This window comes from Periophthalmus magnuspinnatus, chromosome 15 (assembly GCF_009829125.3).
Source record: "Periophthalmus magnuspinnatus isolate fPerMag1 chromosome 15, fPerMag1.2.pri, whole genome shotgun sequence".
Lineage (NCBI taxonomy): Eukaryota > Metazoa > Chordata > Actinopteri > Gobiiformes > Gobiidae > Periophthalmus > Periophthalmus magnuspinnatus.
The window spans coordinates 18332516-18354154 of NC_047140.1; the positions used below are offsets into that span (position 1 = coordinate 18332516).

Genomic DNA, 21639 nt, shown 5'->3' on the forward strand with positions numbered 1-21639 from the left:
TTTGTGTTGTATTTTTTAGTTGTTGTGTTAAGTTAATTTTAGTTGTGCCATAATAATGAGGATGAGTTACTGGTCTATAGTTGGTTGTGTGCTTTTGTTAAAGATACATTATGTAACTGCGGAGGTGAGGGTCTCTGTCAGTGGAGTTGCCTCTCCACAGATCTGACCTGCAAATTGGCCTTAGGTCCGATAGAATGATGTGCTTGTCTCCATGGAAATGAATACGTTGAATGCCATATTGTGGAACTTTCCAGGCAAAACTATCACATTCCCATGGAGACAAGCAAGTCAAGCTACATGGTGCACCAGTTCTGGGTTATCTGGGTTTAGACCTAATTGAGTTTTCAAATTGTTTGGTCATGGTGATGTCCTTTTAGCGCCAAAGAAGTCCTTATATTATATTAGGTGTCCTTATATTAGGTTTTCACCTCGTCTATACCACATTTTGACCTAGTTCTGCCTGTCTTTGCTTTAGTCGTGTTTTAGTTCAGTATTTGACCTTTATTAATTACTTCTTCCTTGTTTAGTTGATTTAATTTTACTCCATCAAACATTTGAGTTCACTAAACGAATGGTATGTAATGCATTGTGTGAAAGATTTGGAATGACTCACCATTTACATTCTCTCTTCCTTTTCACCTCGTCTCTCTCCTTTCTCTCTCTCTATCTCTCTGTCTCTTTCTCTCTTCCACCCTCCCTGCTCTGTCTTTCCATCTCTCCGTATTTGTCTCTCTCCCTATTTTACCTCTCTGCCCTACCCCTCTCTAACACCTCTGCTCTCTTATTTCCTCACTCCCTCTGCCCCCCCTTTCTCTCTCCTTTCTCCCCCTCTGTTCATTCCCCAGTCTCTCTCCTCTCCTCTCTTTTTTCCCTCACTTACTCTCTTCACTTCTCCATCTCATCTCTTTCCCTCTAGCCCCTCTTACTCACCCCTTTCTCTCTATCTCTATCTCACTCCCTCTACCCCCTCCCTCTTTCTCCCCCCCTCTCTGGATTGAACAAAGTAATGAAAAGCACAAGTTGTTTTCGCAGGGGGCTGTTGTTCTGTTTGCTTGATGAGATTCTCATGACTGTCTCACACAAGTTATAGGCTCAAACCAACTGCAGGCACTATGTGTAAAGACCCAGCTTTCCCACCATTATCCAATATTACAACCTTTTTGTTCATACAAGGAAGGAATAAGGAAGTTTATTGGTAGTGATTTTCTATAACTGCCTGTCCAAAGAGCTATTAAACACAACAACTTGCTCTGTAACATTGAAATTAGGTAATCATAAGGTTGCCAAATTTAGCCCTAATAAAACAGTGAATATCTGTAGACATTGCAAACTCTGTACAACACCTGTTTTTTACATCCTTTATTGTACTCTTGACATGGAGATACTATAGTCATGTTTGTTTGCTACCAGTACTCGAGACCATGCATGATTAAAGGTGTATATAATATTACTGTGTGGTCGGTGGTCTGGCTGCTTCTCTCCACCTGGTTTCACATGGAATGTTCTTCTGTATGGCCTTAAACGTATCTAAATCAGTTGCAGGTGTTTTTATTGCTTGTATCTTGCACCAAAATTCAAACTGGTTTGATGAAATAAACTCAATAGAATAGACTCAATACTACAGATTTTGAAACCCAAATAATATGAATATCGTAATTTTCTACTCAAGAAAATAAAATTAATAATAATAGTCATTTGTTCATTTCATAATTTTTTTTATTTATTTTGAGCAGATTAATGAACACAAGAAGTCAGTATACATGTATCCAGTACACTTAATGCACATTTGACATATTTTTCTTATTTAAGCTCAAAAATTAGTGCGGAAAAAAAAACTTATTAAATCCCACCTCTGTAGTATTTGCTTATTATACCATGTGGTCCTACACTAGTTCTGAAAAACTGAACTCATGAAATTGTTCAGGAAAGTATCGATATCTGCTTAAATAAGTATCTAGTTTCAATACAAGTTTTAGTATTGATTAGTATCTAATTTTTAACACTTTTGGCAACCCTTGCCTATAAATTGGTTTGGTTGTGTCAACTGTCTGCATGAAGACAAGTGGTTGTCCCTCCACCAGAAAACCTTTCAGTAAATCATGATTATATTGAGTTTGATTTATTAATGGTGAATGACATGGAAGAAATTGACTTATTTGGAATCCTTCGTATACTCCATTTTAGTGCTTTTTGTGTCCACCCACACAACACATTGAATGGCTCTTATTCTTATATTGAGGTTTGAAACATTCTTCTAATTATCTAAATGATCTCATCTGCTTCCTTTCTGCATGTCCGAGCCAAATGTGAAACCTCTGGCAGAGAAGAGGTCTTTCCACTGACTCATTTGGCAATAATCAGATCAGAGCAGGCGAAGCACTGAGTCCAAGGGCAGTATAGGAGAAAGATGACATTAAGTTATAAGTCCTGAGCACACTGTGAAACACTGTCACAATACTAGCAAATGCAATTGTGTTCTCATTTTATAGTTATAATCTGTTCTGGCTCAATAATAATTTGTAATCAATTATTTTAAACATTACATAGCTTTGTGTATAGTTTGTTGATGGAAAAAACATGGACCATAGTTAAAATCCTTCAGCTAAGGTACTACTGACCAAGCCTAGCTCAAGATCAGAGAAAAGATGTGTTCAGTGCTCCTGACAAACTGCATTGAAGGATGGGTCAAATGCAGAGGGCAAATTTCTCTATGGGGAGAAGTGTACTCATAAACTTTTCAAAAAATTGCTGTCCAAATGCTTCTTTCATATGAACCCATGTTGTTTTCTATCTGTTTCCAGTGACAGCGGTCAGGTGAAGCTCCACCCCAGCCTGTTCCTGCTACTCCTGGTCCTGAGCCGGCTCTACCCCTCCCCCATGGATGGCTCCTCCTCTCCTCTGGGACTGGCCCCCTTCACCCCCTTCATCATCAGGTGTGTGCCATGCTCTGGTTTCTAATGTGAGGGTGTCTTCTGCAAAAGACAATCTACATTAGTTAAATATCCTGGAGTAGTTTTGACTATTTTGCATTTAACTTTTTTCATTATTTTAACCAAACATGTTTGACTGAGGGTTTTTGATTGGTAAGAAAGTGTTGCTACAACACAATCATAGCATGGGAGTAGAATGGCATTTCTATGGTCTCCTATATCATAAGTAAAAATATCTAAATAATTCAATCTATAGTCAAAAGTATTCAAAGCAAATTTCTCACACTGCACATCTTTTTAAAGAAAAGGTATTATGCAAACTATGTTTTTAACTTTTCTAACTTGCCTGAAGAGGTTTTAGATTGTCATTCATGCATGTTTGAGTAATCTAGAAATCTCTCCTGGGCTCTATTCGAACCCTCCTTACAGTTGGCTGTAAAATTATGTCCAAGTCTACGTCATCCATGCTTCCACATGACAATTCTCCATAAATATACAAAAGCATGATGCAAAACTATACACAACAACTTGACAAACCTCATGCAATATGCAGTAGTTTCACTAGCAGGATGCACGCTGATCATGTTGTGATGGCATTCTGAAGGGGGTAGGGAGGGGAAAAAAACAAAAGTGAAACTTAAAAATCATGTTAATATGTTGTTTTGAAGTTGTTTTGTTATGAAGCACTCAGGGTCCGCACTGTTCTGCCCAGTCCCGCCCTGTATTGTCCCATTCCGCCCTGTACCGTCCCGTACTGCCCCTCTAGAAACAAAGCTTTAGTTGCTTGAAGAATGAGAATAACCTTTTCTCCTTACCCACAAAACTTTAAAAACATGTCTTAGAGAACACACTATCACATCCAGGGGTCACCCACCTGCTCCTCACTGTCTGATAAACCTGCTCCTCTTTCTCTGAAGCACGACTGTATCCAAGAATAGGCCTATAATAATCTCCAGACACAACACCTGTAGACTAAACCATACTCCTGTGGGTCCTCTGCTCTGCTGTTTGTGCAGGTGGCCAACACAAATGCCGTGTTATTGGTTTGTGACTTGTTCTGGAACCAACCCGCACCACACTATGACTAGGTATTGTTAAAATACCAGTGCTGAAAAAAGGATGGTCTATAGGGGTCTAAACTAGGACAAGCCTGGGTTTATATCATAATTGAACTGGGATGGAGCTATGATAAAATCTGTTTTGAAGATATATTGCTTAAAATAAAAAAAGGTGTGACAAAAAATAAAAATGCCGCTAAACTTCCAGATAAGGGGATGAAGTGATATTTCTTTTGTGGGTGATAATGGGTCTAATCTAACTTCTATCTGTATTAATTTCTGTTGGATTGATATAATATTGTCTAATACTTGTTAAACAGAGTACTCTAAAAATATTGACTGATTTATTATTGTCAATGTCACCCACCCCTATGGACTGACTCCTTAACCTTGGAGAATAGACCTGGAGTAAACTAGTGGATGGTACTAATAATTGCATGATGTTGTATATTAAATTTGTCCAGGAATAGACAAAAAAATCAACCAAGACTACACCCGGCCAAAGCTTCAACCGGGTCTAAATGCAATTCTCAACAAGGCCATGACTATATGCAACATTGCTATATTGCAGTCGTTAACGTTTCATATTACTTGTGCTAGCATTTGAAAAAGTCTAAAGGCTCAACTTGTGTGTGAGAGGAAGTTGAGTCTTTCAGAGAAATGGGAAATCTGTGCTTCCAGGCCACGCAGTTCACATTCCAACAGCTGAAAAATCAACAAATATTATCTGGCTCTGTGCTCTTAGTTGTGTTTAGAGAAAATGCTCTTGTGATAATGTGAACTCCTCATCTGCTCATGCATTCCTCTGAGAGGTGTAGACTTATATATTATAGACTACTATTTGTGTGTGTTTGTGTGGGTGTTTTACTGTTTGTTAGTCCAACTTCACATATTTTTCTGAAAATGTTTATATTTGAATTGGCATGAAAGCAAGCCTAAATTAGCTAGAAAAATAGGACCTTATCTAAAGAAGGCAAGACAGGACAAGAATAAACCTGGGCTAAATTTATACTAAGATCTGATCAGAACTGAACTAGTACTAGACCATGCCTGAACTGAGACTAAACCTGAAATCGACCTGGACTGAACCTAGACCGAATCTGGACCAGACCTGGACCAGACCTGGACCAGACCTGGACCAGACCTGGACCAGACCTGGACCAGACCTGGACCCGACCTGGACCCGACCTGGACCCAACCTGGACCCAATCTGGACCCAACCTGGACCCAACCTGGACCAAACCTGGACCAAACCTGGACCAAACAGCACAGCACTAGGCAGTACTAGGATGCAGAAGCTAAATCAACTACAGCCAGGCTAAATCTCAGTACCTTATTTATTTACTTGTTGTAGTCCATACAAAGCAGTTGTTGTTGTTGCCTATGGAAACTAGTGAATGAGAAAAAATAATGATAAATGTTGAACCTTTATTTTATATTGATTGGGTCCACAAACTTGCCATGTGGTTTAAGTCTTTTTAACTGACAACAATGACATCTTTAGGGTTGAATAATTCCACCTGTTATTGCAGAAGAAAATCTAGTTTATTTCTGCTGAGAGAGAAAACGTATCAGTTCAGGCCTAGTAATTACAGATGTATTAACCATAAACCAAAACTTCTGCAATCTGACTGTAGAAGAGCAATTTACAATTCTCACCAGTCCTCCAGCAAAATATTAAACTATGAACACTAGAATCTTGGAAAATAATCTGAAACACAGCAATATATAACACTTGTAACTTTACTATTGTTTGGTTATTCCATGCCTTGACTCCTCTAGTGTTTTTGAGGAGGGAGGAGGACCTTGACTCAGGAATGCTCCACTGACTCTGAGATAACACTGGGGAGCTCTGTGTGTTTGGGTATAAGAGATTATAACTGTGTATGCAGAGGCAAGCGTCTCATGTCAAGATTTATTTTTATTTATTACGTAAAAGGAGCATGACATTTTTGTTGAAGTTCCAAATATTACTCCCTCCTAATTTCCATTACCAAATGTCTTAAACTACAAATGTTTAACTTACCATTTATAGGATATTTAGAAAGATTGTAGCATCTCTTGATGTTCACGGTGCACTAGTCTAGTCAGGTGCACTAGTCACATCAATAACATCTCATCATCAACTATTTACTTCTCAATACCATTGAACTGACAAAAAATAGCTTTTTCTTTTGCATTAAAAGCGCCATTGTAGCCTATTGGAATACTCTGAATAGCGTGTGGTAGGAACTGTAAATGAGTGCATATAATGAACCAAAATGTAAAACCCCAACAGAATAAGCAGACTTTTCCTCTGATAATGATAGATTATATTATTATATGGTTTACTCTATGAACATTAACAATTGTTCTGATAGAAAACAACATGTACCGGTAACAATTTAATAACATTTTGGATTTTATCTACACGTGACCTTGTACCATGGCAATATTTCTATTACCTTTCAATATATGTAATTTGCTTTTGTCCTAAATCCGGAGAAAGTAACAAATGTGGTCGTCTGTGTCGCTTCCAGACTGAAACTGGCCTGTGTCTGCAGTGAGTCAACATTTGTTTGTCCCTTTTGTTACAAAGGAAGCTCCCTCTGGACAAGCTGTTAACACCATCCATTTGGGCAAAAGTGAAACCACACTCACTTTACCCAAATATAAGTTTCATGTTTTTTATAATTCTAGTAGTCTTTTTTATGTTTTAGTTGTATTTTAGTTTATTGGAGTTTAACCTCCATCCCATGTTTTCTAGACCAGCATATAATGTGCAATTGTGAATGTAGCGTTTTGTCTTATTTTTTTTATTGAACCAGTAAAACAGTGCTTATGACCAACTTGAATCAACTTTAAATTTCACCCGAATAAACATGTAATGAACTTGAAAGCTTTAAAGGGGTTGTCAGAAGTTTTAGTATTGAAACTAGATACTCATTTGAACAAGTATCGATACTTAAAAAGTCACATTCAGAGGACAGAAATGAACCTTTCCAGAATTGCTCGAATTGCTTTAGAATGATGTTGAACTGCATCAGAATAGACCACATAGACTAGTATACACCCATTGACCACTATGAAACTTACTTAGATGACGGAAGGATTACACAGATATGAGACCACATGGTAATACACTGCACGGCCAAAAAAAAAGTTGCCATCTGGATTTAACTAAGCAAATGGGTACGAGCACTCTCCATTTGGTCAGGTCTAGGTTCAGCAACAGTCTGTGCTCAAAGAATGTGGTCAGCTGACACCTGAAATATACTGAATGACCAGGTTATTCCATCAATGGATTTTTTCTTCCCTGATGGCACGGGCATATTCCAAGATGACAAAGCCAGGATTCATTGGGCTCAAATTGTGAAAGAGTGGTTCAGGGAGCATGAGACATCATTTTCACACATGGATTGTCCACCACAGAGTCCAGACCTTAACCTCATTGAGAATCTTTGGGATGTGCTGGAGAAGGCTTTGTGCAGCGGTCAGACTCTAACATCATCAATGCAAGATCTTGGTGAAAAATGTGTGCAACACTGGATGGAAATAAATCTAGTGACATTGCAGAAGCTTATCGAAACAATGCCACAGCGAATGCGTAATCAGTATTGAGTATTGAGTCCATTCCTTAGTATCCTTGACAACACTAACAGGTACAACAAGATTTCTCCATAACAAGACACAATTGTTCTACTTCTTCTTCTTGTTCTACTTTCTAAATAATAATGTGGCAATGGCGTAAACTCAAATTGCAATTCTGATTCGATTGAAATACATTGTGCAACCCTAGTACTTGGCTCTAATCTCAAATGAACCCCGCATGGTGGTGGCAAATATAGCCTCAACCTTGACTCCTTTGGCCCTTGTTGTGTTTCTGCCCCCACCCGCCGCTGCTCCTGTCCCGTGTCTAACTGGGGCGAGTGTGGACGTGTCTGAGGAGTGTCCCCCCAAATACTGTCTGACCCCCACCTTTGGCTGTCTGGTCCTGGGACAATTTTACTCAAGGACTTTACACCTGCTGTCATTTTAAGGTACAGTTACTATGAACAAAGAATTCTGGAGGTACTGGCACATAGCATTAAAATAAACAAATGCAGATGTTATATGGTTTTATAGGTTGGGATTGTGTCATCACAGCTCAAGATTCAGTTAGCCTGATGTTAAACCAGTGTTAAATAAGATTTCATTTAAAAGTATAGTAAATACTCATTGATCTTTATTTTTTATGTAGTTTTTGCTAATATGTCTCTGAACTTTTGACACATCTTGACAGTAGCGTAAAGTTTTGGATTCAAAACTATGTGCGCTTCGGGGTGGAAGGTCCGAAACCTTCTGTTATCCACGTTATTACTGGTGTCATGGTTTTGCCTGCATGTTCCACAGTATGGCATTAGCTATCACCATAAAGACAAGCAGGTGAAACCCATAAACCATTTTTTTTTTTTTTTTGGTGGCAATAAAAAAAAACAACAACGCTTCAAATATAATAAATGTAAAAAGAGAACGTTACTACCATGCTGCAGAACATTCCAGACATGTAGTATAGTGCACCTGTTAAGACCATGTTTTTCACACAAAACTAAATCTGCGCTTTTTTGTTCTGCATGGTTTGGTTGTAGTAACCTCAGTTGGGAATAAATACATTATATAAATATTTTAATAAATTATACTGACATAATAAAACAGACTGCTCATACATTCTTTCATTTATGAGGAATTTCTACTTTTATTTCTGTTTTGTTTGTAATCAATTACCCATTTATTCTCAAAAGTTATCATATGCCTTTCAATTCTTCCTTAGTCCCCTCCCTATTCCTTGGAAGCCTTCCCAAATTCTTGTAGATTATATTCTCCATATGCCTCACCTTGAAAACCTATGGAAAATGACGATCAAAGTTTGAACCATGACAAAAGCGGGCGTAGGAGGACATATTTATCCCTGCAGTAATCTATACTTTATTATCTCTACTCAGTCTGCATGTCTCTTGATGGTAGTGACACCATTTGGACCTATAGTTAATAAAGAAATGATACTGAATATATTACTGTCTGACTGACTGACATTCTCATTCATGTTTCATAGATTTTAGTATAGACTTGTCACATTACATTAGCTGTCTATACTCTATCATCTGTCTATCATCAACCCAACACTATTGAATAAGCATATGTCTTTCAGCTCTTCCCAAATTCCTGTGCCGTCTCTATATGCGTCATATTTATGGAAAATGAAAATCAAAGTTTGGATCATGACAAAAGGGGGCGTAGGAGGACATATTTATGACTGTAATAATACTCTGAGATCATGCTGACGTATTAGAAGATTCTTGTTTTTCTTTTGCTAAGACACCAGTGTCTTTGATAGTGATTTACTATAAGATCTAGTCCAGGTAACTGTCTTCAACTGGCTCAATTTTATATTTGGAAGTAGTTTTTTTTCCTTTCTCTTGTAATGCCACGTTCATGCCCTAAAAACTACATCAGGTATTTTCTATAGGATTTATTCTGGTCAAGAATTGTCATAGCAAAATTGGCAATACCAGTGTCACAATATAAAAATATGCAAAAATATAACTTACTTACAACATCCTCCATGGTCTAGCATGCAATGTTTTGTAACAGCAGTAAAAATGCATAGACTTCTACATGGATCATCCCCTTTTATGCGCTAAATCCCGTAAGTTTCTTTGTCATTTGGTTGTTTCAAATGGACTCTGCAGTGACAGATGGTTCACAAATGTAGGAGTTTTTTCTGCTTTCACTCACTTCAAAACAATAACTTACTAAGTCCATAGCAGCAAAATATAAAAAAATGACTATTGGTATATACGTATTTATAACTAATGTCAGATTTTTGGTTGAAATATAAAGCATAACATAAATGATATATTACTATTTAGATCAGTCTGAGGTCAAGACATTAAAAAGTAGGGCTGAGTGAGTAATACAATTTGTAATTGCTAATTATATATTATACCTATATACTATAGTTTTTTTAACTTCAGAATTGTATAGTAAAATAATGTGGTTTGGAACAGAGTTTGAAAGAATAAATTGTGCTATTTTTGTGTTAAATGGCCCTGATTAGAAGGCTGTCTTGTTTATTTTCATAAAATCAATACTCAATGGAACCCTTTTTGTTTTTGAAAAGAAAAAAAAAGGAACCAAAATGTAGATAACTCATTATGAGAAAATGATTATATAATATTTTATGTATATGCATGTGTGTGTGTGTGTATATATATATATATATATTTTATTTTTTATTTTTTTTTTGCCATATGGCCCAGGCCTCTTGAAAAGTCCCCCTTTGTGACACTGTACTGTTTCTGAACCATGTTTTTCTTGGTCGTCTGCTTTACATTTTCAGGCTCGTGTCAAAACCGTCTCCACGCTCCTCCAGAGTCTCATATCTTCGCAGACAAATCAGAGCGTTGGGATCAGGTGGTTTAATGGCCTCAAAATGACCCATTATGTGTAGTTATGCCACAGGCTCTCTCTCTAAAGCCCCTCAGAAGTTAGGCTGTGTTCATATGTCCCAATGGATGAATCAGATAAAATGATTTGAGTTGTTTCTGATTCGTGTCACTGCTTCACTTCCGAACTGCATTCCTCTCTGACAGTTAGATGGACTCATGTAGCCTACATACTCCAGCCTCTACGGAGAAAGCTATTGAAACAGGCACAGATCTGCTCAAGAAATACGAGACCACTGCTATTTGTTTTATATCAGCTTTTCTTCAAGTTTGACAACCACCTGAGGCCACTGTCTGTTATGTTTCATACAGGTCCTATTTTAGGCAAAACTGTCTGTCTCAGCTTTTAACATGTAAAAATGTAGGATGTCACAATATTACATTTTATGAAAAAAACATCATACAATTATTCACAATTACTATATTTGCTTTAAATCATTGTCTAAACCCTTAAATGCATTATGAACTCAACTCAACAAACTCAAATAAAACTCCTTACAGTTAGTCCAAAATGCTGCAGCACACATGCTCACAGGCACATTTCTCCTGGTTGGCCTCTTTGCCCTGGCTCTCTGTCAGCTTCAGGATTGATTTTAAGATTCTGTTGATGGATTTTAAAAGTCTCCATGGGTTCACCCTTCGCTATCTGTCTGAGCTTCTTTCTGTCCATGTTCCCTGTAGAACTTTATGATCAGCAGACCAGATATTGATGTTCCAAGGCCCTGGCTAAAACTAGAGGGGTCTGGGCTTTTGCTGTAGCTGGTCCCAGACTCTGGAACAACCTTCTCTGGGTATTGGAACAGCCCAACGCTTAAATATTTTTAACTCTTTGTAGAAAACTCATTTGTTTGCACTAGCTTTGAACAAAAGCTGAGTGAAACACTTGTATTATATTGTTTTAGTGTATTTTTTCATGTTTTTTAAATTTTTTTATAAGATTGCACCTTATATTGCCATTGTACAGCACTTTGGGGAGCAACGGTTGTTTTTAAATGTGCTTTATAAAAATACTAATAAAACGTGCACTGGCCCTATGTTACAGGTGCACTTCTATTTTGGCATTGTGTTCATTTCTGAGTTCACCGTAATTTAGCTTAGTTTCTTTAGCATGTTTAGTTTTGCTCTATACTTGTTTGGTCTAGGTCATCACCATTTTGTTTCAGAATTCAGACCTGAGCATTTGCCATGTTTTAGCCCAATAAAAGTGGTGCTTGAAAATCCAAATATTTAAAGAATCACTGCTCACTTGTTTCTTAACTTAGAAATTACAGATTACACAAACAAAGCAGTCACTTACTACAACCTTGTCATCAGAACTGAAGTAGTTGCTAGGATGAGTGGTGAAACTTAATCACTCTTGAACAGAAAATCTAAAAGGTTTTTTTTTTTTTAATCATATTGTACCTACACAATGTAAAGAATTTTTGCAATGCCCTTTTATGTTTAACTGTACTATAGCCTACACACTACAGCCTCTATGGAGAAAACTATTGAAGCAGCTCTTTCTCCTTAAATAAAATCCAGATGAGGTTTGTCCAACACAACAACAGTCTGCGCCTCTGACCCCCAGGGAACAACCCTGTTTCTAAAATTACACCCTTCAAAACTGTCATTTCCTTTTGCAAAAGAGTTTGAATGGGACAAATTAGCACAGATAGTTAACATATGGGGCTGAGATCAGGGGCAGTGGGCGGGTCCAAATGTGCCTCATTATTTGTGTTTGTAAGCGAAGGAATGTTCACAGTCAGAGGTGGCCAGTACTCGGATACAATAAAGTAAAATTTTCAGTATATATTTTAACACACTTTATTACATCCAGTGTAATTTAGTTGTGAAAAATGCTCTATTGAGTTTTAGTATCAGGTGCTCTATATGCACCATTATGATCACTGGGGATGTAATGATCTCCAAATCTCATGGTATGATATTTATTGTGCCTCGCTGTATTAAAGAAGGGCTCACGATATTGAGCTTATGCTTACAATAATAAGCATAAGAGCCATATTAGAGAGTCATTTGTCTTCATTTTTCAATTATACCTTTTCTAAAGAGCAAAACACCAATTGTTGCTCTGTTGTTGTTAAGGCGGGGGTGGAAAGCGTGCAGCAGCACCCTATTGGCTCAAACACCGCTGGGACTATGTTAATTTAGACTGTGAAACGTTAGATTAGTTTAGACAGGTTTTATTCCGCTGACATAAACTCAGTTATTTTGGGCATAAATACATGTCAATTAACACCAAAAAGAGACCACGATAATATCAAGGAAATTTTGCTGTCAATATTGCCAATACCTTTACATCCCTTTTTTTTGTGATCAAATTTTTATTGTTTACATAATAACAATTTACTCGATTTACCGGTCAATCTACGTTCCTACCCTCACCTATGGTCATGAGCTTTGGGTAATGACCGAAAGGACAAGATCGCGGATACAAGCGGCTGAAATGGGCTTCCTCCGCAGAGTGGCCGGGCGCACCCTTAGGGATAGGGTGAGGAGCTCAGTCACACGGGAGGAGCTCGGAGTAGAGCCGCTGCTCCTACACGTTGAGAGGAACCAGCTGAGGTGGCTCGGGCATCTGCTCAGGATGCCTCCTGGACGCCTCCCTAGGGAGGTGTTCTGGGCATGTCCCACCGGGAGGAGGCCCCGGGGAAGACCCAGGACACGCTGGAGGGACTATGTCTCTCGGCTGGCCTGGGAACGCCTTGGGGTCCCACCGGAGGAGCTGGAGGACGTGTCCGGGGTGAGGGAAGTCTGGGAGTCCCTGCTTAGACTGCTGCCCCCGCGACCCGGCCCCGGATAAGCGGAAGAAAATGGATGGATGGATGGATGGATGGACATAATAACAAAAACAGGACAACAAAAACAAACAAACACAAACAAAAAAACAAACAAAAACCATCCCAAGCTCATGGTGATATCCTACCCCCCTCCCTGGGCTCCACATGTACACAATCAAAACATTGCATATTTATTTGAGTGTACGCGCACATACACTTACAAAATATATAACTAAATACAAACTTCCAATGTGCATACATACATATACACACACCTATTAAATAAAACATATATACGTGCACACTATGTATGTATTCATATACGCCTATACATTACTATACACACATGCATATATATATATATATATATATATATATATATATATATATATATATATATATATACACACACAATACCTTTACATCCCTAATGATCACAACTATATGATTTACATCCATAATAATTTCCAAAAGATGTGAGACCATTTAGAATGTACGTATTACATTGTTTATTATTTTCTTATTAAACTGTATTTTTGCCTTTATTCCGATAGAAAAAACAAGGCCAAGTTTTGTTCATTTTATTTCAAACATATGTATTTGTCATACATTGTACATTTATTTTAGTTTTACTGCTTATATTTTTTACTTCAGCTGAGGGTAATATCATTTTTTTGTTTAGTATACGCATAATGTCTTTCTTGTATGTTCATGTATCTTTTGAACTTATTTACCACTTTTTCCTTACTACTATTGTTCATGTTCTACACCAGTATATCTTATTGGGGTACATGTTTTAGCCACTCTCCCCTCCTCCTTTGGTCCTGTGCAGGCGTGTGCTGCTCTGGAATGCTAACTGTTGTCTGGGTTTTTGATACAGGGGCTTTTGTCTGTCGGGCTGTTTGGAGGTGGGAGGGAGGTGAGGGGGGAGAGGGGGAGAGGGAGGGGGCAGCAGGTGGAGGAGCATGTGCTGACAGTTGACATGCAGCTCTCCTGTTGTGGCATATCTTTTGGCGTATGTATAATTATATTTAGTAGGTTGACACCCGTTGAACCATGACAACTTGCTAGACAGCATGTTAGGATTATGTTGAGATATGGTCTGGTTTTTACAATTTCACAATTGTGGAATTTTGCATTAATTTTTCATATGATCTAACTGATTACATAACTATTCTTTTTAAACCAGCAATATTTTAACATCCAAGTTTATTATGTATGAAGTTGGGTACTGTTAAACAATTTTGAAATTCAAATCCCTGAAGTTTATTGGTGGTTATCAGATTATAGATGTGATGTCATACTCCCAGACAGATGGCCACAACCAGCAAGAGCAATTTTTCCTTAGTGATTTTGTATTTTTATTAGAAATATATTTATATATGAAAGGCAAATGCTGAATCAGATTGTTGCCATCTATGGCTAGACTTTAGAACACGCTGTTTTACATTTAAACAATATACATTTTAAGCCTTCTCCCATCTGTATTACATATTATTGGCCCATAGAATGTTGTGGTGTCATATGAAACACAGCAGTTGCCAAAAAATGTTGAATTAGTACAGCCTGGGTGAATGGAAGGCCTTTTGCATGCCACCGCCTTTCCAGTCGGTGACTCTGACATGTAAAAATATCTCTTACGTTATTGGATAAATTGGGCTTGTTTCCTTTTTGGACCTGGCCACCATTGAAAAACATGTTATTATCTTGACATCTTGACCATATTTACGCACTATGTAACACTAACATCACTTGTGTGTATTGGAAAGCAGTAAGCAGGATGTCCAAATGTTTTTGTTGCTAAATAATACCTTAAAAAATATGGCTTGCCCCTCTCCAGAGATCTGATGAGAAACTTCACCTGATGATGGCACCTGCTCTTCTCTATAGAGATAAATGAGACACAGTTTAATATTGTGGAACTTTCCAGGCAAAGGAATAACATGTCCTTGGAGATGAGCAGGAGGTGGACTCTCTCACAAAAGGTTACATAGTGCTAGGCCTGTTACCATAATTACTATATCGACTTATTGTTCAATATATGACAACTGGAACAATGTATTTTGGGGCTCAAAATTTACCGTGTACATTTTCTTGGCAATAATGTGGATTTTTGCTATTTTAGTTGTAATACGAAATTTTAGCTGTAGAGGGTTGAACCAGCTACTTCTGTGACTAATTATTCGTACATTCTTTTATCTGTTTGTTGCAGCTCAGGCCTTTTGAGTGATACTGTCTATTTAAATTTCTTTACTGGGATTATCTTGCATTATTTTTTGTATAAGTGGCATAAAGCAGTTTGAATGTTATCGTTTAGCTCAGTATATCTCTGCAGCAGTATATTGTGCTTCAACATGTGTTATCATGACAAGCCTACATAGTGTCCCTTTAATTGTTACATTAAAGTATTTAGTTTAGTCTGAAGTTGGTAATGGTGCTGCTGTGTTATTTTTGTGAGGATTTTTCCATGACGTCAGAGTGTATAATATGCTTGTTGTCATTTTGAAGCACACTTGTTGCAAATCTGATTTACAGAAATTGAACATAATGAAATTGGGACACTTCACTTAAACCATGATGTTCTAAAGTGTAATTTCTCTTTTAACTCAATTTAAATAAAACTTGCACAAACTGTTCTTTTTCTACAGCCCTGGAGAATCTTCATTCATATTATGTGAATTGTATTATGCAATAGACAGTACAACATTTAATGCACAGAATTTGTTTTTTTATATAAAACTTTGTGAAATTTTCCCAACTGTTAAATGTTCAAAGTAAGTAAATTGAGTAAAATCTTTACCTTAGATAAAAAGTAACAAGTCAACTGGTAAAATTGTATATTTTACAATGTTGTATTGTAGAGCAGTGTTTAACAACCAAAGGAATGGGAGCACTTTTCAAAGCATACTTTCAGATTTAAAACAAAGGTGGAATTAGTACATACGTGAATATAAAATGTCCTTATACTACATCTTGGCTGGCGAGCCAGATATGGCTCTTTTGATGACTGCATCTGGCTCTCAGATAAATCTTAGCTGACATTTGTTAACACAATAAGTAATGAATAAATTATACATAAATACAGAAGTAATCAAATCAAGTAATTTTCAAAAATAAACAATACTACGGTAAGAAAACCATTTGGCTCCGTCTTTATGCGCTGCCTCAACTAACTTCCCTCGTGTGCGCTATTGCTCTTAAAGTGACGGTAACATATTTACATAAAACTTCAATAATGACAATCCTAAGATATTTTCCAAAATCAACATTAATGCAATAAAACAAGTGTAGCTTATACATATAAATCAAATATTAACATAAAACATCATTTATTAATATTAAAATATTAACACTCTCAATTTGCATGCATTACCAAACGTAAACCAAAATGTGGCTCCCACAGATGTTATTTAAAAAAAAAATTGACAATACATTCAGAGACTTCTTATACTCTAAAATTGTTGGTCTTGTTTAAAAATTCACACATTTAGTTGTATTCAGAGTTAAAAAATATTGTATGGCTCTCACGGAAATACATTTTAAAATGTGTGACTTTTTTTGGCTCTCTCGGCTAAAAAGGTTCCCGACCCCTGTCTTAACTCCTCATGTTTTTCTGGATACCTGTGGCATATTCATAATTGTAACAAGAAAACATAGTTATTATAATTGGCCATCTACTAGTGCTCAGATTTATAACTTAAGGGGTACATGAAACAAAAATTGTTTCGAACTACTGGTATAGAGCTTTTCTATTGATCCCCATAAAGTTTGTGTCATCTGAAAGCCAAAAATAATATTTGTATTTTCCTGAGAATATTAAAACTTATTTCATCATGTGTTTCAGTGTTAAGTCTTATAGAACCCTCCTTCATCCTCCATAGAGCAGTTGTTTTCTCACAGCCCATAAATGTTAGCGGCACATGACACACTCCTTTCACTTTGACCTTTGACCTGGAAGCTGTTTGTCCTGATGTGACTCACAGCACCCACTGTGTTTACAGCTTTGGACATGTAATGTATAGTTCCGTTCACTGTTTATGTCTATGGCCTATTCCCAGAAACCAAGTTGGTCATGGTACCGTCCTCATTTAACTTAACGTTTTTCCTACTTTAGTCTGGTTTTAGTCTTTAATTACAGTTTTTATTGGCTAACACTTGTTACTTAAGTTTAGAACCGTGTTAGTCAGGACCTCAAAAACATAATTCAAAAACATCATATTTTAAGGTTGTTTATATCAGGTGTAACCTAGTAGGGCTGCCACAATTTATCATAATAATCATGACCAGCAAACAATTAAATATTCATAGTCGTATTTTGATTGTCATTAACTATACGGACTCTAAAACACGTAGCAAAAATCTTTTAAAGCATAGTTACATCAAAAAGGGATAAACCATTTTTGATTTTCAACAGTACTATAACAATACTGTATGTAGCCTGCGCTCTTATAAATCTGGGTTGCCAGTACCTTAACCTGAAGATAAAGCACACAGGTTTTTGTTAATGGAAATACCAGGCCACTTAAAGGTCAGAACCCCCAGAATTCACTCACTGAGCTGCAGAGTCTGCACCAGCACTAGTCAATTGACTGCAGGTGCTAAGAGACTTCTTTGAAGCTCATTCTGCTTTCTGATTGCATAAGTATCTTCAAAACCAAAACACCAAGTATAAATAAATGGGACATCATGTGCAATGTTTTTGTTACTGAGAATAAATCATTAATATTGCCTTCAGTAAGTTATATTTAATTTGAACATGTTAACCTTACCTACGGGGACACAGATGGTTTATGTATGAGTGAACTGTTTTGTTTTACATATTGTTCCCTGGCTCTAATTTGTTTGGCCTTGTACATGTAACATATAGTTCTTTGCACAGTTTATGTCTCCGGTGTATCCCTGGACACCAAGTGAACAAAATATACAGTCTTTGCCTGGAGTGAACCCTGGGGCCATGGGTCTTATGTGTCACTGTGGATGACACGGACAGTTGGAGTCTCTATATAGATCCATATTTATACTTGCTTTATAACACAGAGCTGTTTGTCTTCTCACCGCAGTGCATAGGCCTGCAAATAAGGCTATTTTATAAGGATTTTTAATTGGACTCAAGCTTGCTACTATTGACGGTATAGTGTAAATTACAAATAACAAAAATATAGTCATTATCAGTGGTTTCACAATGATGAAAAATTAGCACAGTTGATGTCTTTTGATTGAGAAAAAGTTCTCAAAAGCCGAAGCCAATGTCCCTGAATCAATCTTTAAAACATTTTCACTGTACTTGTTTATATGCCACATTAACTGTGTTATATATAACAGTGATATTTAAATGTAGTACAGTCATTAGATTTAATTAAAGTCTTTATTAATATTATTTTTAATGCTTGATTATCTCAAAGGCAAGGGGTAAACTCAAACAAAACCAGAAGTGAACCAGGACTGAACCAGGTCTAAAGTAGGACCAAACCAAGGCCAAACCAAGATTATCTCTGTACTTGGAGTAATAAAGCCTGTATGGCCTCTAACCCTTTTTTTTTTTTTTTTTACTCATTCATTTAATTCACATTTTATATATAGAATAACCTATAACTTTATTCATCTCACTGCTTCACAGAGAAATTCAGTATATGATACAATGACATTAACAAAGTATTAATACATTTAAGTGCTCAATATTTACATATTGACTGATGGTAATACCAAACCTTTTTATTAATATCGTTTTCACTGAATCACAGATACACGGTTACTTAATGCTTCTTTGGGTCTTCTCACACTCTTCTTAAGTTGCTGTCCTCCCCTAATGTTTCTGTTATGACACAGGAGAAGGTAACTGTATCATGTTGTAAACAGGAGTAAATTTAGCTGCACCCTGGGTGACCGGTCACACTTCGGCCCTGAATACTGTAACTACCAGTTTTAGATGTGGACATGGCAAAAAGGAACAGGCTCATAGACTTGTAAAGAAATTCACTCTCACATTCATTTACTATGGGGGCTCTAGATTCACCAATCTACCTTACAAGGGCTGCAGCAAAGTATTCTAAAAATGTCTTAATAATTCAATAGGTTTGCAGCAGATGTAAATTACATTAGTTTCATTATTAAATTAAGGAAGGTCTCTTTAGTATATTACAGTCACTATCCAGAAATTATATTAAATCTGCTGTATCTCTTAAAAACATGAAAAACAAAACTTGCTAATTTTAAAAAGTTTGTTGTAGTCCAAAGTTATTGCTTACTTACCTTTGCATTCCGAGCATCCTAATTTTTCACCACAATAGTTTAAAGGCACATTTCAAATAATAAAAGGAGAATGATTTAATTGGTAATAAGTTTGTTTATGTTGCATATTGTATAAGCAGAAAAATAATCATTTCTTTTATGGTTAAAAAATTGGGCATCCCAGCTTAAACCAAGCATATACACGTTTGGTCATCCGCACCATTATTTGTGAATGGTACTGGTTGTCTTACAATTAATGTAAGCGCAATCCAGATAGCATTTAAATGTCCAAAGCATATTTTTGATTAAATATTTCTGCTATTATTCCCTGTATGTATTTAAATAGGAGATGGCTGGAGGAAAACCACAGCACAGGCCCATGTCTGACCCTCTGAACACTCTGTGTGGGCCCAAACACACAAGGCTAGACTACTTCCGGACTGGTTAAGTCATAGTTCAAATTTGGCTTTTGTCAACTGTCCGTCTGACAACTGTTTCATTTTACCAGGATTAAGACATTATTCATAGTTTTAATAGCAAATATAATATCAAGTGCACACACGCACACACACACACACACACACACACGTACACATATATTATATAATATTTGTCTTTCTGGCATTGTGTTACAGATGTGGTCACTCGGCGGTATACAGGACCAGGGAGATGGCCGCTCGCGCTATTGTCCCATTTGTTCTGGTCACTCAGGTCCCGTCCACTGTCTGTGATTTACTGAAGGAGCTACCTCTGAGCCCAGGCCCCAAGATCCAACACAATCACATCCATGGGACTCTACTGCAGGTCAGAACACACAACAATGTGCGATATGTACATGTAATACTACAAAAGTGGGCACAAATTCTATTGACTTTAATGACATTTTAGCCATGTTATATAATGAGTGTTCTCTCATCATTGTCTTACTGCTGGAGTGCTCATAAAATGTCCATTTTCACCTACCCCCTATCTCTGCCAACTGCTCGCAACTATGCAGAAAATTTTGACTCTGGGCAATACATGTATGGCTAAAAATGTGCTATAAAAGGCTGATATGAAGTGGAGGGGCTTCTCATTTGTGCAGTTTTGAACAGATAGTCAATGTTTTTTTATTAAGATAATTTAGATCAATATTGCAGTTTACAATGAGCAAATTAAAAAATCTAAAGTAATGAATAAAGGATTGGATTTATATAGTACCTTTCAAGACACCCAAAGCACTTTATAGTGCATAATTCATTCACTCCACGCTCATTGGCGGTAAACTATTGCAGTCACAGTTGCCCTGGAGCAGACTGATGGAAGCAAGGTTGCCAATCTGTGCCATCGGACTCTGACCACCACCAACACTCGCATGCAGACGCCACATTCATACTAGGCAAAGTGGGTGACATATCTTTCTTAAGAACACTCGATTCCACTGGTTCACTTTGGGGTGGACTGGTATGTGTGTCTCCACTATCTAAACTGAACTGTACCACCTGTATGAGGGGTCTGAAGCAGACGAGGATGAAGAATACTAGCTCTCAGTGGGGTCTGGGGTCCGTGCACTACTGCTCCACACGTGGTTAAGGACCAAATGAGACGATTGGACAACATATTATAGTTTATTTTTTGTGCATAATGCATCTAACATGTGCCAAAGCCAATGCATTAATGCAAAACGCAGCATAGAAACGCTAAGAAATGAAATAATTACAGAAAAAGCTGACGATAGCTTTAGCCTCATCTCTTTCTGCTTTTTGTGAATCACTGAGATCAGCCATACAATTACAAGTATAATTTAGATTTTATTGAGAAAACATTTGTAATGTTTGGGTGATCAATCGCATCAATGTCTCACAAAGTAGAGCCCCTATCCCTGGATCTGGAGCCGTGCTTGGGACATGGAAACACAGCTTGACTGGAGACGGTCGCACCAAACAGATTTGCTCCAAAGCAGCCCCAAGTGAACTGTGCCAGTGGAAAAAAAGCTCTGTTCTTAGTGAGAATCCTCAGACCTTCTGGTCTTTTCTAACCATTGAGTCTCTATCACACTGTCGACGTATGTGGTACTGTTTAATATTAAATACCTGAAAAAAGTATTAAAATTAAAACTTTAATTTTAAAAAGGTATCGCGCTAATGTCCCACCATTAATCCCGTATTATGACAATGGAGTTAAAAGTTCATTGCCCCAA

The 21639-nt window shown here is 37.2% G+C and overlaps 1 protein-coding gene across 1 annotated transcript in view; it reads left to right on the forward strand.

Moving 5' to 3' along the window:
* The window catches only part of thada (THADA armadillo repeat containing), a 131311-nt gene that overhangs the window by 45006 nt on the left and 64666 nt on the right, over positions 1 to 21639 (forward strand). Inside the window, exons 28-29 of the mRNA XM_033979701.2 lie at positions 2802 to 2933; positions 20096 to 20264. Of these exons, the coding sequence (XP_033835592.1) occupies positions 2802 to 2933; positions 20096 to 20264 (301 nt within the window). The remainder of the gene's footprint in view (positions 1 to 2801; positions 2934 to 20095; positions 20265 to 21639) is intronic.